At 39.5% G+C, this 18,974-nt stretch overlaps 1 protein-coding gene across 3 annotated transcripts in view; it reads right to left on the bottom strand.

Moving 5' to 3' along the window:
• Positions 1 to 18,974, bottom strand: part of arfgap2 (ADP-ribosylation factor GTPase activating protein 2) — a 42,525-nt gene that overhangs the window by 3,352 nt on the left and 20,199 nt on the right. Inside the window, exons 8-17 of one of the 3 annotated variants that reach the window (XM_080429064.1) lie at positions 18,563 to 18,625; positions 15,522 to 15,574; positions 14,970 to 15,106; positions 14,320 to 14,451; positions 11,877 to 12,005; positions 10,562 to 10,714; positions 9,959 to 10,088; positions 9,328 to 9,406; positions 8,108 to 8,229; positions 180 to 2,488 (exon numbers count right to left, since the gene is read on the bottom strand). In XM_080429064.1, coding sequence (XP_080285190.1) covers positions 2,468 to 2,488; positions 8,108 to 8,229; positions 9,328 to 9,406; positions 9,959 to 10,088; positions 10,562 to 10,714; positions 11,877 to 12,005; positions 14,320 to 14,451; positions 14,970 to 15,106; positions 15,522 to 15,574; positions 18,563 to 18,625 — 1,019 coding nt within the window. In that variant the 3' untranslated portion in view covers positions 180 to 2,467. Of the gene's footprint in view, positions 1 to 179; positions 2,489 to 8,107; positions 8,230 to 9,327; positions 9,419 to 9,958; positions 10,089 to 10,561; positions 10,715 to 11,876; positions 12,006 to 14,319; positions 14,452 to 14,969; positions 15,107 to 15,521; positions 15,575 to 18,562; positions 18,626 to 18,974 lie in introns of all 3 variants that reach the window. The other 2 variants (XM_080429063.1, XM_080429065.1) reach the window with 2 other exon arrangements.

An 18,974-nucleotide genomic window follows, 5' to 3' on the forward strand; every position in this document is an offset into this window, starting at 1 on the left:
ATTGATTCCGGTAGGAGACACAAATGCATTTGTGTCTCCTACCGGAATCAATGGGGCTAAATTTATTATAATCAAATAATAAAGGAAGGAATGCGACAAAAACAAATAAATATCCATGAATTCAAGGCTCCATGGGGTGAGTAATCAATAGAAAAAAAGTTATTTGGGGGGTGAACTACCCCTTTAACATGTTATACTGCAGTGAATGTGCAGTCAGACAGCATTTATAGACATGCAGAGGTTGTATTTTTATGCCTTTGTTCTTTCCAAACGCAGGAGTATTAAATTGTTGACATTTCTCCAGTCCAGGATACCCTCTTAAGCCAAATGTATTCTCAATTAGCAGACTGCTATTTTTGACAAAGTATGTGTCAGGCTTTAGTCAGGGAATTAATCCTTTTGACCAAGGTTTGGCGTGCAAGACGAGAGACAGTCCTTGGGGGGGAGAGAAAAAAACAACAGCTATAGCATTTGTCCTAGTATGTTACTCATACCAAACAAACTAGACAGCTTAACTGTCCATTGGCCAACATGTCTATGAACAAAAACAAACTAAAATATTTGAATTCAAATTACTTCAAAAATCTGTTTAATTTAAGGGAAACTGATAATTGACATGAAGCGTATGACAATTCTGACCTCACACCTTCCGATGCTTTGTGTGCGCCAAGAGCTCATGCAGTCATGCTGAAAATTCACATTTTCATGTAGGAAGGATGGCTGCACACAACACATTTGTCGTCCTTCAAATATTGTTACCGTCAGGCAGAAACCTTGCATCTCCATATTTCAACTTTTGATGTTTTTGTCAGAAATTAATACTCAACTTGGTCATACAAGAGCTTCGTGCTTAAGTAGTGAAAATCTATACGCCCGGTTGAGCTTGTAGATCTATTATATTTTCCATATTTTGGAAAATAAATTGAAAGTTTGTCTGTGGATTTCATGAATACTGAACCAATGAAAAGCATTAACAAGACTAAATACAAATAATAATAACCTGTGTTCCAATGTAGTTCCTGAAAAGTAACAGGTTTGGGAAATGCAAGGTTTCCACCCGAGAGCGACGATACTGTATGTATACTCACAACAGAAGCATAAGATTCACCTTAAATACCAGTGAAGTTCCCCTTCAACAGATGTTGACTGCATGTAAATCCACGTATGTGAAGACTCCATGACAGTCTTAACTCTAATGCAAAACACTAAAGACACTTAAGAACAAGTTGCATATTGCTGCTTCTTAACCACTTTAACCCTATACGGTTGACCGGAGTCCCTCAGGACTCTACACTAGTGTATTTTCTGTTATTGTGGGGACCGATCGACAAGCTGCGTTGTGAGCTTGTCAATCTACTATTTTCTGCAAAAGCTTTTCCCACAATACGGACGCTGGGGTTTAAGTGGTCAGGTCTGTTTGTACTGTATAGAAACAAAGTAAAGTTGAAAAACAGCAGCACTACCAAGTTAGCAGCAGTGCATTGAACACTGGATTCAATTGACATAAAACCACTGAATGGTTAAATGAGCACTTCACCCATTTTCCTCACTAAAGCTCGATAGAAGATGGCACTGTTTCTGTTTAATCACTCTGTGTCTCATTGGTGGGCTGCCTACCAGTGACATCATCGATGGGGATTCCAACGCTAATAGAAACTCGAGCCTTTTTCTTCCTGGAAAGTTTAGCATGTTGAAATGGAAGCCTATTTTCTCGCATCAATTAAAAATGTTAAAAAGAAGCTTGGAATCGTGTTTGAAATGACCTAACCTGCCCAGCACTGTCCACAGCCCTCCTCTGAGACACAGACTGAGTATAATGAGCTTCTTATAATGAGCAATGGTGAGGACCAATTATAAGGATGGGTTGGAAATGGGTGAAGTGGCCCTTTAAAACATATATACAATATATTTGAATACGTATATACTGCTCCTGTTTTGAGTCAACATAATGAAATGAAATAAAGTGACATCAAGCATGATATATCTGATGACATAAAAATAAAACACCTTGGTTTCATTAAGGAATACAATTTATGTTAGAGTTGTGAAATCTACAGACCGAAAACTTTATGAAAAGAAAATTACAACAAAATCCTCTTAAAAAAAAAAAAAAAAGACCACACCTTCCCACGGTTTTCCTTTATGAAAATAAAAGTCAAGTCTGTCGAGGAGAAACAATACTGTCATTGAATGTGTCTGTGACCATCTCCCTCTTTCGGTCAATGATGCCTGATTTATGCTTCATCGTTACAGTGTTGTCTCGCGTCGAAAACAGCCGATCTACAAGCCGAGCCGTCGCGTAGTGGGCTTGTAGACCGGCTGTTTGCGCCACGCGACACCACCGCGCAAACAAAGTATAAACCGGGCTTAATTGTGTCCGTTCCTCCCGGATTCACGCGCTAGCAGGGAGACGGCTGTGTTAGTATTTTCTTCCCATAGGGTAGGTGGGAGTCACTGGAAGTCTTGCTCAGTAGGAGCCGTAGCGATCCTGTCAACGACATAAAACATAACATTTCATCCGATTACATTTTAGTCCAGTCAGTAGCCACGTTTACATGGACACTTTTCTTCCAATCTGATTAAAATAAACCCGATTGAAGGTTTTGGATCAAGTGTTTACATGGGATGTGATCTAATCCGATCTGGTGTATACATAGACCTGTTTTCAATCAGATTAGCTGTGGCGCAAATGATGAAATGCATTGCATTTCCCTGTATCCATTAGTAACTTTATATAATAATAATAATAATAATATATAATGCAAATGCACATAGCCAGCCCTAGCCTATAAACAATACATATTTGCGTCTGGCGGCCCATAAGAATATAATAGCCTACATGTCATGGTCCATGCACAAGTGAATTCACGATAACAAAAAGGCTGTAGTTAATTAATATTTAGGCTACTTATAAAATGGCCTATTTTCTTATATTCCCTTACCCCAGTCCCGTTATTATTTATCTGATGAAGGATATGGGATATTGTGCAGGTGGTTTCTTAGGCTATCTATGATGGCATTAGTCCTCGGTTGTTCATTAGATCACAACAAAGAAGACAAGGTGGCGTTTTCAAAAAGTTACTGGCCAGGGGTCCGTTTCACGAAACCTGGATTAGGGATAAACCGGGTTTAATCGGCTATCCTGGCTTAAATTATCCAGGATCAGCCATGAATCGGTTTCACGAAAGCTGAGTTAGCTCGGCAGATTAATTTAGCCAGTAAACCTGGATATGTCTATCCATGATCCGGTTTCACGAAAGAAAATTGAAGCAATCCTGCCTTAGTTACCATGGCAATTTAGCTGTGAAGTTAGCCTGGTCCGGACCAGGCTAACAGCCAAGCTTTATTAATCCAGTGCCTTGTTCTTCAAGTTTTGTGAAATGGCTGTTAGTCCAATGACTCCAATCGTAAACCAATGAGTTTTTCCACACTTATTCAATTCTTATTATATTATATTCTTATGCGAAAATCGAAGATCTACAAGCCAGAGAAAAAAAAAATCGTTTCCTTTCTTGCTTATTATACATTTTACTTCCTTGTATGATTCCATGAGCTGCTGCAGTGCTGATGTTCAGCCACAGAGAAGAACGCCGCTCTGGTTTTGGGCTCCATGATTGGTCAAGTTCAAGGATTCTGCTTTCGACTTTCACGGTCTTTTATAGGAATATGTGAACGCACAGTCAGCCTGGTTTAACGTCCTGGCTCGACAAAGCCGCTCCTTCTCAGCCCGGCTTGGCGTTCCTGGAACTGAATAAACCAGGCTGAACAGCGCAGGCTTGTCAAACCTGGATTTGCCTTTCAAACCAGGATAATTTAATTCCGCTTTCGTGAAATAGACCCCAACTCAATAACAGACAGGTCTACCCAGGGGGTGTGTGTGGTACTGTGGTTGGTTGGTCAAAGACGCACAGGAAAGCAGTGGTGTAAAGTAACTATACATTTACTCAAGTACTGTACTTAAAAGGTAGGGTAAGTAATATGTTTTGCTTAAAAAGAAGAACGTTTTTGTTGAAAGGTTACAGCACAATATTCTGATGGTACCTAATCATTGCTATATATATATAGAGTGTATGTTCAGTAACATGAGTCTCCATGTCTCCAGCTCTTTATTAAACAGAAAATACATGTTCAGATACAGTAAGGTGACAACATTTCAGCCAATCAGAAGAGAGTACAGCTTAATTTTAATAGTGTTCCAGTTCCAATTTTGCATGCTCATTTCTTTGTGTTATCAGTCCTAATTTCACTTGTTTAATCTGTATCCTGTCTGAGTTCTCTATCCTGATTGGATAAAATTGGTATCCTGACCTGAACATGCATTTTCTGTTTAATAAAGAGCTGGAGAGACAGCTGGGGAGACTGTTATGTTACTCACTCGATAGCAATGAGTACTATCAGAATATACAGCTATTTAACACTTACTTTAACCAAAGAAAATCACTTACCACTTACCTTAAGGCCTTACGAGGCACAAAGTGGATAGGTAACTTACCTTAAGTACAAATCTGAGGTATTTTTTACTTTACAGGAGTATTTCCATTTTTCTATACTTTTACTTCTACTCCACTACATCTCAGAGGCAAATATTGTACTTTTACGCCACTACAATTATTTGAAAACTTGAGTTACTAGTTACTTTGTAGATTTTGATTATTACAAAAAAGATACATTTACCACTTCAGCCCTATTTAAACTTGGGTTATTTGAAAATTTGAAAATAGCTGATCTACAAGCTCACAACACTTGTGAGCTTGTAGATCTGCAATTTTCAAAATACTTTTACACATTTTAGACAGGACATTCTGCATAACCAGCTACTTTTTTGGTACACATTTTAAGTCACTATTTCTCATTGACAACATTGCTGAACTTAACTCAACCTGATTGAGCCCTTTCTACCATTTGGTTGAGGTATGTTATGGCAAAAAAAGGTCCACCAGATGTCACTGTTTCCCAGTCACATGGATTCTCAGGTAGCCACTTTTTAGGAAGTGAAAATCAATTAATCCACTCCTGAAAGGTGGGATTTTTTTGGTTGAAATTTCAGAGGTAAGATTTTTTTTTTGTCATATTATCATCTCAGAGGTGTTACTGAACCTGATGAGGTGTTACTGAACCTGATTATGTAGCTTGATACAATAAAAACAAATCTAATAATGGTCTAATAATTTTCTGAAAACATGCTCTACCAAACGGGTTGTTTGTCACTTTATGGTAAGTAGTGAAGCTAAACTAAAGTAATTAAAATGTACTATTTGCTATGGATAAATAGGGCTTTTGCTAATTCAGTGTTGTTAATATAATACATATAATGTTATTTCATTATATTTATGTATTAGTATGATTTTATTCCTATCTAAAAAAACATGCTCAACCAAATGGTTGAATTGTCATTTAATGGTAAAGGTAGTGGTGCTGAAATAAAAAATGGACTATTTTGATGATCTGTGTGATGAAGAAGATGACCAAACAGATGATGCTGATCAACTCTCACAAGCAGAAGAGACTGGGGAACATAATGGGAGACATATTTCTCAGTGAATGCATATAAATCAATGTATATGCATGAAACTTTTACCATTACCATAAAGTGACATCTCAACCGTTTGGTAGAGGCCTATATTTGGAAAACTGTTGGGTCTGTTAAATAAATTATAATTGATAGTTGTTACTATTGCCCCAAATAAATAAAAAATGCAAAGAAATAATTTTTCCAATGCTTTTTTCTTGGGGTGACCTTTAAAGGGTTAAGAATATTCAGATGCCAATACTTTTTGACTTTTACTCAAGTCGAGAGTATTTCTGCATTGCACTATTGATACTTTTACTTAAGTAAACAATTTGAGTACTTTTCCCACCACTGCAGGAAAGAAAGTGTAGGCAGGACAGGGTAACGTCAAGTCCAGTCACGGACACATTAGAATCGTATCGCACCCGCACATCTCTCTCTCCTCTGATTAATAATAACAGATGCGCATGGCAACCGCACGCTTGATCCCGTTGTGAGCCTGACCTGGTGTGCGTGAACGCACTATGGGAATGTTCCAGAGGATGTCCCGGACTTTTTGACATTATATGAATAACGTGACATATTTATTTAGCATAAATGGGATAAAGTTGTGCTTTTGGAAATGATCTTGGAAGCAAAACTTTAGCATGAGGTTGCAATCATTCCCAAAGTGACGTGGACTGGTGCTCCAGATGAAGTCAAGTCAGAGCTCCAATTATGTGTGTCGCGATGATTTTATACAGATGTCAGACTACAGAATACTGCCTTCTCTCCAATCCATTCAGCATTAAAGGTTCTATGACATTCATTTTCACTTATTTTATTTTTTATGTTTTTTGGGGGGTTTTATGACCTCAAATACACCTAAAAAATCTGAACTTTGAACATTCAGTGTACACGTTTGAAGGACCATGACAAAGACTTTTAATGTGGTAAAACTGAACGTCATGAAACCTTTAACAAAAGCAGGGGCCAATCATCAAATATCTGATCTTGATCAGATCTAGATGCTATTAAAATGAAGAGGCCCTGAGGAGGCATCAGAAATCAGGAGATTAAAGGCAGTGCATTTTATCCCACAAATCATTTGACTGATAAGACTATATGCTCATGTATTCCATGAATTAAACGCAATTAAAACATCGCTCCCTTGGGTCGTCAGCAATTATGCATCCCGAGTTTATAGTTGATCGGTCGGACGGACGGAACTCAATCAAGACGCACGCGCGCACACACACACACACACGCACACATATATTCCGTGCATTTATAGATAGATAAACAAATTGCCTATATAAAATAAATAATGTAGTGAAACATCACAAATTTAGTAGCTAAAATAAAAAGTGCCCCAATAAATGGCCAGGAAGCATGCGCAGAAAGAACGTAATCAGATACTAATTGGGTTAAAGGTATAGTAGGCAACATTAAGCCTATATTTGAAAAATACCTCTATATATATTTTTTGCATTTTTTCCCCTCTATCAGCCACTATATAATGATGCTGGGGTGTTTTCCTGCATTGAAAAACACTCCTCTTTCTGAAATCCGTATTTTCCCTACTATTTAGGTTACACATCCGGGTATCCGGTGCGTAAATTCACGCACGCATGTGCGCATCCGTGCGCGTCCGTGTCCGTGTTAACTTTTTACTTTCGGTTTTAAAATGCTCTCAAACTTCGTTTTTTAGGCACATAATTTACTTTTCAAAAAGCGTTTGGATAGAATTTAGTTGTTTAACTTCATATATGTGGTCAATTTGTCATGAAAGAGCCTATTTAAAAATATAAATTCAGAGAACCGGCAGGGGCGGGCAGTTCCGCGAATTGTATCCGGATAAAGTAACCTATATTCGGCATGGCCCGTTTAGAAGTCTGCTTACTCTATGGAAGTCCTCCGTGCGTCACCCCCTGGTGGTCGGGGAAACGAACTGCTGGATTCTTTTCCTTTGTTTATCTCTGAATCGCCTACAATCCCTTTAAGGTGTATACATGGAAGAAATGTCCTTTTGATCGGGTTGTGAAAAGGTCTAGACCACCCCTCTGCACCCGATTAGAATTTTAATCGGGTTGGGCTTGAATTTTAACCCGATTAGAAAGGTCCATGTAAACGCAGCTACTGTGTAGTTTGACCCACAGGGGAAATGGCTATATTAAATCATTCAATGTTGTATGTGGAACCCTAGGGTCATCGAAATATTTAATAAAATGAAAACAAGTATGTTTTTGACAGCTTGATTCCCAACAATTTTATTGATAATATAATATTAATGTAAGAAAAATAGATATTGGTGGGCCTTGAGGATTGCAAGAGCAGACCTCTAAATAATTAGCAAAACACTAAGATTTTATTGATATAACAATAAATGAAAATTATGTAAAAAATGTATAAATAAGTCATGGTATTTTCCCTTTAAAACCTTGACATTTTCATTGTGATACAGATAAATAGGAAAGTATATTATGTCAGCTTTTGAGATTTCCAAGTGGGCCCTGATTCAGAAAAGATTGGGAACCACTGACAGAGATTATTTTCGAGGTCAATTCATGTCACTTTAAAAAAAAATATTTGATTAAAGTATAGTTTTAGTGATGTTACCTGGATGGTATTCATGACTCCATTGGCCAGCACGGCCATCTTGCCAGCCACAGTCTTCACTCCTTGTTTGAACTGAGCGATGTCTGGACCAGATGGAAGCACGCTGTCGAAGCCTGCCGCACCTGGAGAAGATAATTACACCAAGATGATCACTTCCTGGAATATGAGCACATTCCCTGACGTTAATCTAGCAACCAAGACTTTGTCAGATGGAAAAGAAAAATGTCAGAGTGGGATCAGTTATTCCATTAAAACCGGTAAAGCATCTGTGTCATTTTAGCACTGGCTATTTTTGTAAAATCTTTTAAGTGTTTGAAAGATTTTTCATAATTTTGAATTACAAAATAGTTTGAGAACTACTGATTTAGAAGGCATATGTAGAATCCCTCAGGTCTTAACTCTTTCACTGCCAAGGATGACTTTTACGACTTTTTTTCCAAAGGCTCAGACTGTCAAAGACGACTTTTACGTTTTTTACGTTTTCCACCAGTTGGCGCTGTTCTGGCCCATTTTCATCCTCAAGTCACACAGATCCAGGAGACCACGAGATCGAAAGATCCCCATCACCACTCCCTTCCTGCTAAGCAATTTGGGGAAATGGCTGTATCTTTTTTTCTTCCTGCATTTTTGACGAGACATGCTATATTCAACGGCATGTAACAAGCGACCGGGGGGTTGCGTTGCCTTTTTTCCCCTCGCGGAAGCACAGTGAAACCGTCCGTGTTTAGCAACCGTCAGGGGATCGATCATACTGGATATAAATATTCTGTGAATAGTTGAAAAGGTGAGGAAAACCAAAAATCTGACAGTGGGCGATTCATTTATGTATTTAATCTGGCAGTGAAAGAGTTAAAGGGTTGACAAGGTGTGATATGATGACCTACCTGAGGTGCAATTATTTTTTCTAGGTGTTATACAGGATAATGTGACCTACCTGAGGTGCAATTATTTATTCTAGGTGTTATACAGGATAATGTGACCTACCTGGGGTGCAATTATTTATTTCTAGGTGTTATACAGGATAATGTGACCTACCTGAGGTGCAGTTACAGGATAATGTGACCTACCTGAGGTGCAGTTATTTATTTATAGGTGTTATAAAGGATAATGTGACCTACCTGAGGTGCAGTCATTTATTTATAGGTGTTATACAGGATAATGTGACCTACCTGGGGTGCAATTCTTTATTTCTAGGTGTTTTACAGGATAATGTGACCTACCTGAGGTGCGGTCAGTGCCGTCTCCAAACAGGTCAGCAGAGCTGATGGAAGTACTGCTGGACATGCCCTCCAGGCGGGTCTTTGCATCGTACTGCCAGAGAAAGCAACCATGTCAGGAAGAACTGTACCGATGTTGCAAAATCACTCCATCAAAGTTTCCTTTTTACGTAGGCATTATCTTCTTAGCAAGATGGACAATAATAATACCTCCTGTGAGCTAATCACCATCATAAATCGACGTAACCGTGGCAACAGAGCATAACCCATTGCTGCGAATGCGCAGAAACGCAGCTGCTTAGTCTATGAGAGTTGACAAAAACTGTAATAAACAGCTAAAAGTTTGGAAAAGTGAAAAATATGTCACACTGTCTTCATATGCTAATGGTCAATGCCCGTGTGCAAGTTCATACCATTTGCTAAACCCACTGTGGAGAAAAACTGCGGCTCGGACAGAATGACTGATGGACAGAGGTTCCTTCAATAAATAATTAGATACAAGAAAAAACATGTTTCCCGACTGTTTAATCAGTAATCCAATAGACTAATCACTAAGATGATAATCGACAGTTGCATCCCTACATTTGAGGTGGATTTTGTGTTTTGTTAGTTTAGTTTCAAATCGGTTGCTCACCTCAGCGCTGCTCTCTCGACCGAAGAACATGTCAGAGGAGATGGCCTTTGCGTTGGCAAACTTCTGCCTGGCCTCGCTCGACTCGGCCACAGGGGCCGACGTCATCTCAGCTTTCCTTCTGCTGGGAAGCCTGAAGCAAAACCATAAAACACCCATTATTAATGCTGCGTTTATACTGCAGCTGAATCTGATCCGTTTCTCAAATGTGATCTTTAGGACACTTTTATTAAATCTGATCTTTAGGACCGACTGTCCACACTGTTATTAAATCTGATCTTTAGGACCGACTGTCCACACGGTTATTAAATCTGATCTTTAGGAACGACTATCATCACACCATTACTAAAAGGTTTGAATATTTTCGATGATTAAGTATGTCTGTGGGTTTTATAAATATTGAGCCAATGAAACGTATTGGAGCCTGTGACTAAAATATAACTACATTGGTTCCATTTGAAAAAAAAAAGAAGAAATCCCCCCATTTCCTTAAAATTAAGGTTACTGCCCGTCATTGACAATATTCAACCGACAAAACGTGTTCATGCCAACGCCAACACTTTCACTAAAGCAATTGCGCTAGCGTGTGTATGTGTGTACATGTACCTCTCTCCGATTGGCTGTATACTAGAGATGGTGACCTCCTCTTTGGGCGGGTCTTTCTCCAGGGCCCAGGAGGTGGTGAAGGAGGCTGCACTGCCCTCCGAGTCCCATCCTGACCCAAAACCGTCTCCCACGGTGAACGGGTTGTCCTTGTACCTGCACACCCGGCACACCAAAACTCATTTTAAGTCAAAGACCCCTAAATGTACTATGTATTAGGCTGCGGACCCCCAGCCTGAAAAGATGTTTTCAATTCAGTTTGAACATAGCAGATCTACAGGCTCGCATTATGAGCTTGTAGATCGGCTATCTTCAAATAGCCAACATATGAAATAGCCCATGGAATAACATTTGAAAATGCAAGTTTTAAGGGGTTTTGTCTGTGGGTTTTATACATATTGATCCAATGAAACGTATTAACAGGAGCTTGTGACTAAAATAATAACTACATTGTATCCATTGGAACCATCCATTGTATCTTTTTTAAATGTCCTGAAAAGTAACAGTTTTGGCCATACAAGGTTTTCACCCAACAGTGATGATTTGTAATTTTACAATTTATTCATCACAGATTTCTGCTTTTTGTTGTCATGCACCGTAAATAGCCAATCTACAAATTCACAACGCTTCCCTGTTACTTGCAATGTGTCCTTCTCCATATTGCAACTTAATTTTTTTCATACATCAACTTTTTTCCCCATTTCCTGAAAAGTAACTGATTTGGACATACAAGGTTTCTACCCGACAGTGTAGATATGCTTTTTTTATGCTGAATACAGTGGTTCTCAAACTTTTCAGGCCGTAACTCCCCAAAAATAATCATGTGATCTAAGGACCCCCAATCCTGACAAGCACTTGGAATTGTAGGAGTTGAGGCATTACATTTTGTTTGACTCGGTTCCACAGATAAATAGTGAAAATAGACAATCTTCACAATTTCTTGCCTCTTCCTTAGATAACATTTGCTCAAACTTTTTCTACTATGTAGTTTGTTAATTATGCAACTTGACGCAGTAATGTACTTAATAAAAATGTCTAGGGGTCTTTTTTAAGGGGTAAAAAAAGTCCTTAAATTGTCACTTTAGAAATGTGCAGATACCCTGTATAGACTTATACTGTATGTTGGTTTGTTTACTGTTGATGGTTTGTTTACTGTTGAGTGAGAAAACAACGTTGCACATTAAGTTCATCATCTAGGGACCCCCCAAAATCATTTGGGGACCCCGGCCCACAGTTTGAGAACCACTGGCGTAAAAAAAATAAAGCATAAGGAACCAAAGTGACGAAGTGAATGGATGTTAAAGCAGTGCTTCAGTACTTAGGAGGTCCAGAGGTGAATCCAGGCTCATCAAACATGTCCAGTTTGGAGCGAGGAGACGATTTGGCACCGACGGGCGTCTCCTGTTCAATCACCTGCATCTCTGACATCACCGAGTGAGACACAGCACTGGAACAGAAACACACATTTCCATTAATATACTTGTGAGCAACGTTTCCCAAACAGTTGGCCGGGACCCATTATGTGCATCGCGGACCAATTTTTATGGGTTGTGAGTACATATCCCTTTACCTTTTGGTTTCCTACATTTTGTTTCTAAATATTATAAAACAAAAAACAAAATTGAATTGCATTATTTATACATTTTTAAATGCATCAATTAAAAGGGGGAAAAATGTAAAAAAAAAAGAAGTAGTGAAAATAGCAGATCGCAATGTGACTTGGTGTGAGCTTGCAGATCTTCTATTTTCACTAGGTTGGGTCCTGGGGAGACAAGTCATTTATGTTTTGGGCCACAGCCCACCAATGAGACACAGAGCCCCTCATTTATCAAACTTGCTCAGACTGGAAAATGGGCGTACGCCGAGATCACCATAACTTTCGGGATTCATCATTCTATAGTCACTTTGACTTGAGCCTACAGCCCACTCAAATCTCACGTCTGCTCCTCAGCTCGTGTACGCAAATGTTTGACATCTTAGACTTGCGGTGCAGCATAGTCTGACAATCTGACAGGCATCTGAACACATGTATCCAGTCCACCAGCTACCAAACTAATGAATATATGTGAAATCTGTTTATATGTGTTTTGTGAAGGCACACATGGACTATGTGTCATATGAAATTGGTAGGATATTTCCAAGCAATTAAATATGAGGAATTAAAAAGAATATAAAATGTATAGTGTTTCAAGTTAGATGATTAATCCTTCACCATTTAAACAAGTGCTTTAACAGTTATTCAGATCTAGACAATGGCAGATCTGGCTCTGTTAAGACATATGAGCGTATACATGCAAGAGGAATTTCCTCATCCTTCTGGAGTTATGTTCAACCTTGTTAAGGATAAAAACCCAACGCTCAAATGCCATACTTGTGCCCAGCGCAAGTGATCTTGTGGGTTATGGACCTTAGCGGTAACCATCCCACCACTCACCAGCCATCATCCATTAATGTTTACGCATTCATCAATCACTCCCATTTTGTTCAAATTATGATGACAGTCGCAATGTCATCATAATTGACCTGGTCGGTCATTATGAAAATAGCAGATCTGCTATATTCTCACATTTTGCCTTACAATGTCTTAACTCATTGGCCGCCATTATCGCATTAATGCGATCTAATAAATAGCGCGCCTGGCCGCCAGGATCGCATTAATGCGATCTATGGTCTTTATTGATCTTTATGCTCTGATCACGCTATTCTGTTATGAATCAGGCTAAGTTTCAGGTTCCACTTACTTCAACCACCACTGCATCCGGTTTGATGACTTGGGTTCCATTTCCCCCCCCCCCCCCAGTCATTTTCGACCATAATAGGGAAACAAACGGTTTTTCACACACTATATAAAACGATCGGAGACCTCCCCTCCTATAATCTATGGTCTGGGTGACGAACAGTCATCCCCGTTGTGTATCACATCGTAATTTTCGCCGATCACAGAATCTGAGACATTTCACTTCCGGTTCATGTGTTTGACTGTGTGAGTGGGTGTGGGGGGGGGGCGAGTGTGATCGAGAGGCGATCAAGCTGGTATGTGCTGCTCTCTAGTGGTGGAACGATCAAAACGATTCAACTGTCCAGCTAGACTTTCTATATGTGAATTAAATAACAAAATAACGAAACAAAAAAACACGGAAAATCGCTGGCAAGGGCTGCTATGAACGAGGTTTTAACTCTGGCAGTCAATGAGTTAAAAGGATCCCTCGCTAATAAGCCTTATATGCTTTAATACATTATAATTGCCCTATATAACTCAAATTAGAAATAAACAACACCTTAAATATTTTATTTATTTTAGAAATAGTTCATCATTTGTCCAGCCCTATGGAATGTGAATGCATGTGCAGATAAAAAACAACTTAATACTTCCTACGGTTAATATGAGCATCAAAACTATATTTTAAAGAGGTTTTATTAGCACATGCATTCCATAGGGCTGGACCACGCATGGACAAATTACATCATCGATTTGCGACGGGAGCGGTTCCTATTGAGTAAAAGATTAACCGTTTCTCAAATAAATACAATATGTCAGGTGTTTTCATTTGTAATTTTAGTTATATAGGGCACTTATAACATATTAAGGCATATAAGGCTTATTAGCCAGGGATCCTTTTAAAAGTCCTGAACATTGTACCTGTATACACGTATACTGTGTGGTTTGTTTACTGTTGAGTGGGAAAACAACGTTGCACATTAAGCTAATCATCTGGGGACCCCCAGTTTGGGAACCACTGATTTACTTGAGTGGAGGTTACCTCCTGTTGCCGAAGCCCATGCCCAGCCTCTCTGCCTGCTCTCTCTTCTTGCCCTCCATGTTCTGGATCTTCTTGTCCTCCATCTTTCTGTCGATCTCCAGCTCCTTGTAGGCCAGACGCATGGAGGCCACGCTGAAACACCCAAAACACCACACAGTTCACTCAAACTAACCAAATAACAAAGACTGAAACTGACCAACTAACTGAAACTGAGGTTAAAGCTCTATATTGTGATAGTAATCATTGCTGTAGCGTGTTTGTTCAGCAACAGTGGTCTCCCCGTCTCTCGAGCTCTTTAATAAATAGAAACAATTTTTTTCAGGTGGGTTGTCAATTTTATCCAATCGGGAGAGAAAACTCATTTATTAACTTTAATTTTACAGTGTTCCAGTCCCAGTTTTGTTTGGTCATTGTTTTGTTTCACTCATTTATCCTATTTATCCAATTTCATCCAACTGAAAATGTATTTTTTTTTACTCAAGAGCTGGAGAGACAGGGAGACCCCCGTTACTGAACAAACACTATATAGCAATGATTACTATCACAATATAGAGCTAGAGCTATTTAACAATTATTTTTAACAAAGAATATCACTTAAAGCACCTTTAAATGTCACAGGGCAGCATTTTAAATGTATGGACTGCACTCACATGGATTCCTCAGCTTGTTTCTTAGCTTCAGCAACCTGGTCTTCTCGGAGCTTCTCAGCCACCTGCGCTTGTTTCTCCACCTCTGTGAAGCTCTTACTGCTCACCTTCTGAGCACCCAGGCCCTTCTTGGCACCCAGCTGAGGGACACAGGATTAGAGAAGAGATGATCAGCACAACAATTACTCTAAGAATATACAAATGGAACCAAACAGATATATTCTCAGAGTTACAGGCCTGAAAGGGTCCATTTGGAATCCCTTCAAAGAACTCTGAGGGCCCGTATAACCCAACTTAGAGAACCACTGACTTGACCCAAGCTCGTATCGTGGCACCGATATGTCAGATTTTTTTGAATAGCCCAAAGTATAAAATAATGGTTATAGCTAAAAATCGAAAATGACACATATGCGTTCCCGGATCGTATGGGTTAAGTAGTTCTCCACTGACTTAAGTGGAGAACTACTCCACTAAGTAGTTCTCTCAACATGGGACCCCCAGGGGAGAACCATCGTTGGAGAACTACTCTGGTGTTATGGTGTAAATATCACTTACCCCTTTTTTAGCAGCCATGGGCTTCTTCTTACCAATAATAGAGGGTTTCACATCTGGAATAGAAAATGCAACACAGCTTAACGACAGACATTTAACACATTGGCTGCCAAAGACGCATATCTGCGTTCTATTTAATCCCTCGCCTGGCTGCCAAAGACGCAGATCTGCGTTGTTTTTTGACCCATTGACCAAGGAGATATGATTTATCGAAGATTTAAACTCCTATCCACTTCCTTGTTAACTTTTGTTAAAATTCTGTATCTCGGCTCCTGAGTACTTTTTTTTCAATGAAAAATCTCTGGCAGGCAACAGCTAAAAATCTGAAATAATTCTGGCAGTCAATGTAAAAGCAGGGCTCTGCTCCAGACTAACTTTTTAGTTGGTTGCACTGGTGCGCCTATGTTTTTGCACCAGCATACAATTTAAGTGTACACACACATAGACATGCCTGTTAAATGTTAAGGTGCACTGGTGCGACCAATGACAATGTTTAGTTGCACTGGACAGACTTTTGGGCGCAAGGAAAAAAAGAGGAATGTGTCCAACCCAAGCAGGTCAAATAAGTCATGTCATATCATCTAGGATTCTAGGAAACAACGACCTTAGAATAGATAAACTCATATCTTTCACTTGGCAGGCTACCAGGTCAGTACTGAACAAAGCAGACAGGAGAGACAATCCCAGCAATCGCTTGAAGGGAACTTCAGAAAGCTTGGCTTCCCAAAACACTTATCCAACAACGTTTACACATTTCTCTTGTGGTTGCAAATCAGACACCATTCTGCACACCGTAACATTGATAACTTTCAGTCAAATGGGACTACATTTGTAAGGTGAAAGAATTAGTTATTCTGGAAGAGTAATGATGGAAGCAGATACAGGGTGATTAGACCCCGACGCGATAACGGAGGGGTCTAATCACCCTGAAGGTGTTTATTTTTCAACAATGACCGGCTCGCCATCAATTATCCCTCTTAGTACACGGCTAGTTAATATAGAAATTTATAAATTGACCCAAACAAAGGATTTGATTGCTTACGGTAATTAAAGTATTACATTAATGTATGCCAGTGCAACTTATCGCCTCGGAAAACAACGGTAAGTGTTGATAAAATAGAATCAATTTTAGTTTACTGCATTGTCTTTAGTTTACTGCATTGTCTTATTTCTCGCTTCAAAATGTTTTTAAAAACATTATTGAGAGCAATGTTTAGCTGTAAATGACATTGTGCGTTTGTTTACATGGCTGCCATGTTGGATACGGAAAAAATCAAGCAGCGCAGCTATTGAGCTCAACAGTCATTAAAAAATAACAGCTGAATTCAGTGATTGACCAATCAGAATCAAGCATTCAACCAAGGTGTGTAATAACAGGTACATGCTTTAGGAAACTACTGCCTGCTTCCAGCTCAATTTTCAGGCAATAAGTAAAGGACACCAAAAGTTGGTTTAGTTAGTGAGCAAGGAGTGTGCTGTACAAATGCAAAGCTGCCACTTAACCTACATTTAGACTTTATTGTCCCATGGGGAGATTTGTTGTCTGTTTTGTATTCAAATGTCCTTTTATTATGAGTTTCTTTTGTACTCTCTTAATGCTTGGTGTTTAATGTAAAGAACGATGCATTGCCGTGTTGTTGAATTGTGCTATGCAAATAAACTTGCCTTGCCTATGGCATAAATCTCTGCTCTAACCGTACAACAGCAGAACAACCAACCTCCAAAAGTACTTGATAGTAGACACTGGCTCATTTCACTTCATGAGTACAGTGAAAAGGTATTTATGTCCGTATACACCAGCAATGCAATTCTTAGTGGCCATCTGCCATGCTGTAACAATGTAGCAGTATGAAGCTCAATTTATACTCATCACACCACAGTGTCAGTAAACACTCTTCTTGCTAGCAAGCAACACCGTCCTGCGATGAAGCATAAATGAGCTATAATCATTCCTCTGGTCCTACTGAAAACACCCCGTCAGCCTTTAAAACAACTTCTGGTTTTACCACAACATCTAGAGTTTTACTACAAGCAACAACTTCTGGGGCATATCTATAGCCGCAATATAACTATATCGAAAGGCTATCTGTATCAGCCACAATGTGAGGTTAGTCACACGCACACACAATGCCTCTTAAGTATACACAGCCAATGCTCAAATGATAACTAAGAATAGGGCTGCACAATTATGACTATAGTTAGAGATGATTGATGATTATTTTTGGTGATAGTTATTTCATAATATTGTTTCTTTAAATATATTTTTGGGGCTTTTTCTGCCTTTATTGATAGGAAAGTAGACTGACAGGAAATGGGGAAAGATGGGGGGGATGACACGCAGGCAAAGGTCGTCGGGGTCGGGAGTCGAACCCGCGACAGGCTGTCAGGTTGGACTGCCAGCCTAGGTGCCCAGGCGGTTACGCCGACCGTCCTGGCCATTTCATAATATTCTTAACCACGTAATCCCTATTTTAGGTACGGGACCACCGGATCTCCAAATATGCCTACAGTATATATGGGCATGTCTGTCGGATCGGCGAATCTGGACAACCACGTATCCTGACGGACTCGAGGCCGGTTACGGCACTAGTCCTTTGGGTTCTTAGCGATGCGCGCCGAGTTTGAAGTCTCTTGGTCGGACAGTTCTCGAGATATGTGAACTACAGTCGCATACACACACCGACGAACAAACAGCAATTTATCACATTTATAGTAGGATAACATAAATAGTTCAGAAATGTGTCTGATGCATTTCTCTGATGTAGTAACATTGTAACTTCTTGGCAATAACTTTTATACTGTTGGAAAGCCTGTTTATTTCCATTTTACATGGTGCCCCATTTGTAAGGAACATGCATTTGTGGGATGAGCAGCCCATGACAAATCTTTGGTTGTACAATGTTCTTCTACTTTGCATACTGGTGAAAACGGTGCAACAGCTGACCAAATGACAGTTTCACCATTACGTTACGTGTGAAACCTACAACCATAATTTTGCATGACTTTGGATGAATTGTGCAGCCCTAACGAAGCACTCTGATCACCTGTGGGTGTCCGTGTCTCATCTGATGACAAAAGCATGGCATCCTGTACAGGACAGGAGTCCTCTAAGGACAAGATACACCACAAATCAACGTCATAAAAATACAACAGCACGCATTCTTATGTTGTTCAGGATTAAGGCCAAATTGTACTCATGGTTGTGACTTAGAACACATTCTGTTCACCCTCCACTGGGTTTATGCAGTGATATTCGCTTAAGGATACTTTGGTGAACTTGCATTTATTATAACATTACTTGCATAGCTTGTACCTAAAGAATATATCTATTATGGGTTAGTTGGATGTAACAGAAGAACCAACTACAGGGATGGTTTTGATGGATGTCAACTGATGAAATATAGATTTTACATGAGAGCTAATGGGCAGCTGAAGTGGTAATGATACGGTCAGTAT

This window comes from Gymnoscopelus braueri (assembly GCF_963280865.1).
Source record: "Gymnoscopelus braueri genome assembly, chromosome: 1".
NCBI classification, from domain to species: domain Eukaryota; kingdom Metazoa; phylum Chordata; class Actinopteri; order Myctophiformes; family Myctophidae; genus Gymnoscopelus; species Gymnoscopelus braueri.